The sequence below is a fragment of the Dendrobates tinctorius genome, unplaced genomic scaffold (assembly GCF_039654945.1).
Source record: "Dendrobates tinctorius isolate UK_male_01 unplaced genomic scaffold, ASM3965494v1 ptg000103l, whole genome shotgun sequence".
Taxonomy (NCBI): domain Eukaryota; kingdom Metazoa; phylum Chordata; class Amphibia; order Anura; family Dendrobatidae; genus Dendrobates; species Dendrobates tinctorius.
Window position 1 is genome coordinate 21317293 of NW_027361771.1, and position 5848 is coordinate 21323140.

General features: G+C 47.5%; 1 protein-coding gene across 1 annotated transcript; it reads right to left on the bottom strand.

Annotated features, from left to right (window-relative positions):
• Positions 1-5600, bottom strand: DCXR (dicarbonyl and L-xylulose reductase). Its single transcript, XM_073588131.1, has 8 exons — positions 5389-5600; positions 5217-5314; positions 4179-4333; positions 3994-4036; positions 3814-3913; positions 3007-3071; positions 1190-1307; positions 1-346 (listed from the first exon to the last, which is right to left on the bottom strand). The coding sequence occupies exons 1-8, from the start codon at positions 5438-5440 to the stop codon at positions 243-245; spliced, it is 735 nt and encodes a 244-aa protein (XP_073444232.1). The 5' UTR covers positions 5441-5600; the 3' UTR covers positions 1-242.
• Positions 5601-5848: the final 248 nt, after the last annotated feature.

Below are 5848 nucleotides of genomic sequence, written 5' to 3' on the forward strand. Positions count from 1 at the left end.
GTGTTTCCAGTAATGGTTTATTGATTAGCTTGTAAGGCAGGCAGTGATTCGCTAGCTGATGCTCCAGATATATGTTTTCATTATATCGGCGTGTCCCAGCTATAATCACATTTCCTCCTGCCAGGAAAGCCTAAAGGACAAACAAGTGTATCCAGGAATAAGAGCTGCCTAACTTCTAGCCGCAAGCTTCCAGGTTTGTTTAGCAGTGTGTCTGCCATCCTGAGGAATCGGTTTCCTGTCGGTCAAGTTACCAGGTATCCCCCATCCACGGGAAGGCAGGAGCCGGTGATCATGGTGCTTTTCTCACTGAGCAGGAAGAGAATGCTGTGAACCACCTCATCCACCTCTGAAAGACAGCAAAGAGCAGAAGATAAGCTGCACAGACAGGTGGAAGGTGCCACCAACCCAAAGGACCTACAGGTGCTTCTCACAACATTACAAGATCATCAAAAAGTTAATCTCAGTTCTTCAATACAGAGAGTGAAACTCATATATTATATAGTCATTACAGAGTGATCTATTTCATGTGTTTATTTCTGTTAATGATTATGGCTTACAGCCAATGAAAACCCAAAAGTCATTATCTCAGTAAATTAGAATACTTTATAACAGCAGCTTGAAAAATTATTTTAAAATCTGAAATGTTGGCCTACTGAAATGCATGTACAGTAAATGCACTCAATACTTGGTCGGGGCTCCTTTTACATCAATTACTGCATCAATGCGGCGAGTCATGGAGGCGATCAGCCTGTGGCACTGCTGAGGTGTTATGGAAGCCCAGGTTGCTTTTATAGGCCCTCTCTCTTCCTGACAGGAAACTGTCTCTGTCCCTGCACTTTAGCCCCTCCCACTCTGGGCTAGTCCCAACCATTAACCCTAACTGTCTTTATTGTTGGGCAGATCATCGTACTATCTCTAATCACATGTCACAATACACATTACAACAATATGCGTGTCTTCAAGGGGAAAGTGGGGTAATATTTCCTTCTCCTTAAAAAGCCATCAGCAAAAAGATCTACAAAACCCCTTTAAAGAAAATGGGTCACAAATGCTCTTATACATGTCCTACTAATGCTAAGCTAAGAAGTTCCCCCACGGGCTGCCCTCCTGTAGGCACTATATATGTTATGCTATTTCTCATTTACCAGGTCTTTACAGAACTTTTAGAATCTGATTCATCATTGCTTACCAGCAAAGCGACCTAATGGGATCCGATTCAGCATTGGGGCAGCTTTCTGAGGGTCACTCCAGTTAGCGCGTCCCATGTCAGTCATCACTACAGTGGGGTTCACACAGTTTACCCGAATCTGCAAAACAAGAAATGTTGCAAATTGTTTGAAATGAACAAACAGTGCTTTCCTCACCCTCCCCAGGTTGAGTCTTTGCTGCTTCTCCTGGTGTTTGTTATTGTCTGCATTGCTGCAGCCAATCAGTGATCGCAGCAGCTCTGCCCATGCACACGGCACAAGCCACTCAGCTCACTGATTAGTGGCAGCGCTGGATGTCAGCACTGTAGATAATAATATACAGCAGGAGCAGTGGCAGAAATACTGTGTTGGACCTGTGGAGGGTGAGTAGACAAAATGTGCATTTTTTTCTGCAGCTGGGGGGACAGATTTTCTGAAAATATCTTCAAAACACTATTAACCTGGACATTAACACCATACCGGTAGGTTAATAGTGTTATTGAAGCTGTCATGTTACCGCACTTTTTAAAAGAGTCTAACAGCACAGAATGATTGGTGCAGGTGCCCAGTGCATCATGGCCAAACATTTAAAGGTAATCTGTCAGCAGGATTTGCCATGTAATCCGAGAACAGCATGGTGTAAGGGGCAGAAACACTGATTCCAGTGATGTATCACTTGCTGGACTGTGTCTTGTACTTCTAATAAAATGTTGATTGTCTCAACAAAAGATTTTCTTTACAGGACTACTTGGCACATGCAGGGTAGTCCAACTCTGGCCCCAGCACTGATTGGCAGATTTCTATCACTATACGATGTACACAGAAAGCTGCCAATCAGTGGTGTGGACTGGGTTATACTCAACATCTGAGCTCTGCTTTATCTGCAGGAGACAAAACTGTGACTGTATCATAACTGCTGCACCCAGTGTACTAAGTGATACATCACTGGAATCTGGGTCTCTGTCCCTACATCATGCTGCTGTCAGATTCCATAGCAAAATATTGTTGGCAGATTCCACCATCTTCACCCCACCCCCTCTCCTTTGATTGACAGCTCTGGCTTCACAGGGCCAGAGATGGAAAACGAGAAGGTGGGACCGTGTACATAAATGAATGGCCCCGAGCACTTGTACATGGTCTGAACAGTAATTATGCGCTGACGGATTCCCTTTAAGGGGTTAAAGGAATAGAAATATGGAGTTTCCCATTTTATTATTCATTACAAAGTGTCAGGCTCCACAATAAATACATTCGGGCAGCACGGTGGCTCAGTGGTTAGCACTGCAGCTCTGGAGTCCTGGGTTCGAATCCCACCAAGGACAACATCTGCAGGAGTTTGTATTTTTGCGTGGGTTTCCTCCCACATTCCAAAAACATACTGATAGGGAATATAGATTGTGAGCCCCATCGGGGACAGTGATGAAAATGTGTGCAAACGGTAAAGCGCTGCGGAATATGTTAGCGCTATATAAAGATTATTTATTTTTGCATTTCCTGTTTCCGCAGAGGATTTCCAGGCAGATTATTAAAACAGTAATGCCTATGTGACATGAAGAATTTATTGGCTGATAACATTCCGTTCCTCAACATAGTGACAGGGTTTTTTCATCCCGAGGACAGCTAGATGATTATTTTTCATGGTTTTTTGTGTGCCCACTTTAAGTAGACAGTGGTTGAATAACAACCATCATGGGTGACATTACGGAATCTCCTATGGAACCTGAGATCACTTGAAATCATGCAAAGGTCTGGAGGGATATAATAATAATAATATGCCATGTGTGGCCAGCTTAGCTCAGTACTAAAAATTAATATTCACCTTTTTTGGTCCCAGTTCAAGAGCCATCACCTTAGTTAACATGTCCAGGGCTCCTTTAGTGGCACCTGAGGACGCACAATGCGAAACGTTATTTCTCAAAGCTTCATGTCATTGAAAATCTATGATCCTGCTGAGGCTCTGCGGGGGCCGGACAGCGAGACCCTTACAGCTAGGGAATTGCAGACATACCGGCACATTTTATGGTTAGTAACGTCTATACATTTTAAAGGAGCATGACCTAAAAGGACTGTCAGCTGGAAGAGGTCTACAGGATCCCCTGGTAGAGAGGAGCCAATCCATGTCTTCTTGTAAGCTGCGGTATGAGGATGCCCTGCTCGGGACGTGACGATGAGCCTCAGAAATGTCCAGACATGAACCAGCTCAGGGCTTAAAGAGTGGGTGCACATCACTTCTAAGGAATAGGGACCCATCGAAGGGGCTTTGATGTTTTGGAAAACCTCTATCCTCCGCTGCTGCTCCCGGGGTCTGTTATCGTCTGCAGCGTTTACGTTGTGTCAACAGCACTGCAGCCAATCAGTGAGGTCAGCAGATCTGCGCGGCTTGTGCCATCAGCGTGGACAGAACCGCTGAGCTCACATATTGGCTGCAGCGCTGCAGCCAATAACAGACCCCGGGAGCAGGCAGTTTCCCTACCTCATAATGGCCCCTATCAGCAGTTACTAGAGACGTCACTGGTGACTACTCGCTACATAGGGAGAGAGTTTCAGCGGGAAGGGTATCACACTGTTTATCCATTACAGGAGCATGTAATCCCCTTCTATACCCAGAGGGCGGCGCTATACTTACAATAGACAGAGTGGTTTTGTAAGGCCACTTGTGAAGCTTGACTAGACACATTGACAATAGCGCCCCCCATGCCACGCTTAATCATCTGACAGGCAACAATCTGGTGGAATATAGAGGGGGGGCATTTAGGCTAGAGAGGTGGCCTGCTCTCTACTGTGCTGCACTGATCCCACGCCTCACCTGTGATACCAAGATGGCAGCTCTCACATTCACATCAAAGCTCCTACAAAACAATAGCGTAGACGTGAGATAAATCCACACGGGGTCACGATGGGCACCATAGTCATGAGGGCCGTCACCACCATCATTGTCTCTATGTGGGGATATACAGAGAGCAGATATTCTTCACAGAGTACCCCAAATACCTGTCAATTGCTTCCGGGGTAGCTTCCAGAAAAGGCTGCAGCAAAGCAACCCCCGCATTATTCACCAGCAGGTCCACCGCTCGCAGATTACTCAGGGCAGCCTCAGTCGCTGACCAGTCACCCAGGTCCACGCACATGGTCTCCACTCCGGGGCACTATGAGAAAAACACTTAGAGGCCCTGATTCCTAGAGCAGCTTTTGCCAGTTTTTAGCTTTCAATTTGTGATCATCTCGTATGTGCAGTACCTGGCACGGCCACTATCAGTAGATGGAGCAGTTCCGTAACTGAGCAGTTCCAACCACTGCCGACACCAAGAACAGCAGATCGGTGGGGAGAGCGGGTGTCGCACACCCACCCATCAGACATTGATGACCTGTCCTATGGATAGCCATCAATGTTTAAGTAGTCTCTAGAGGGCAGTATAATGCAGTGATTACCTCCCTGGCCCTCTAGAGGGCAGTATAATACAGTGATTACCTCCCTGGCACTCTAGAGGGGAGTATAATACAGTTATTACCTCCCTGGCCCTCTAGAGGGCAGTATAATACAGTTATTACCTCCCTGGCCCTCTAGAGGGCAGTATAATACAGTGATTACCTCCCTGGCCCTCTAGAGGGCAGTATAATACAGTGATTACCTCCCTGGCACTCTAGAGGGCAGTATAATACAGTGATTACCTCCCTGGCACTCTAGAGGGCAGTATAATACAGTGATTACCTCCCTGGCCCTCTAGAGGGCAGTATAATACAGTGATTACTTCCCTGGTCCTCTATAGGGCAGTATAATATAGTGATTACCTCCCTCGTCCTCTAGAGGGCAGTATAATACAGTGATTACCTCCCTGGCCCTCTAGAGGGCAGTATAATACAGTGATTACTTCCCTGGTCCTCTATAGGGCAGTATAATATAGTGATTACCTCCCAGGGCCTCTAGAGGGCAGTATAATATAGTAATTACCTCCCAGGGCCTCTAGAGGGCAGTATAATACAGTGATTACCCCCCAGGGCCTCTAGAGGGCAGTATAACATAGTGATTACCTCACTGGCGAGGCTCTCCAGGTCAGCCAAGCTCCTGCTCAGGGCGATTACTTCTGCTCCTGCAGCGCTCAGCGCTTTCACTGTGGCCCGTCCAATCCCTGCAGGGAGAAGCCGCAGTCACTCTGCAGTGACGGCAATGGTGAATGTCAGCGCATTCGGTCCCTGGACTCACCCTTCCCCGCGCCGGTGACCAGAGCGCGGTGTCCCGTGAAGCTGATCTCCATACTGGTGGTGTGTGAGTGAGGACAGGAGGCGGGGGCTCCAGGGGGAACCGCGGATGTTTATTAACCAAAGTAGCAAAAAAATGTCAGCTCTGCAGAAAGTGAGGAAGAACCCTGCGCTCCTCCCCGCCTGCCCCTGTGTGTATTGTAAAGCCGGGTGTGGGGCTGACACCTCCCTAATGTCACATTACTGACACTGCTCACTTTGTTCTGCTGTGCTAGAGGCCACAGCATAATGGGTGAAAGTTACAGACACACCTGGAGGTTAGGGGGGCCCAACTATAGTAGGTACAGGGGCTGCAGTCATACCTGGAGGTTAGGGGGGCCCAACTATAGTGGGTACAGGGGCTGCAGTCACACCTGGATGTTAGGGGGGCCCAACTATAGTGGGTACAGGGGCTGCAGTCACAC

Excerpts from the sequence above, each read along its gene's own strand:
- DCXR (XM_073588131.1), bottom strand. The coding sequence starts at position 5,440 with ATGGAGATCAGCTTCACGGGACACCGCGCTCTGGTCACCGGCGCGGGG. Across the intron at positions 5,315-5,388 it reads GGTCACCGGCGCGGGGAAGG|GGATTGGACGGGCCACAGTG; the intron begins GTGAGTCCAGGG and ends TTCTCCCTGCAG. Across the intron at positions 3,072-3,813 it reads ACAAAACCACTCTGTCTATT|GTGCCACTAAAGGAGCCCTG; the intron begins GTAAGTATAGCG and ends GTGCGTCCTCAG.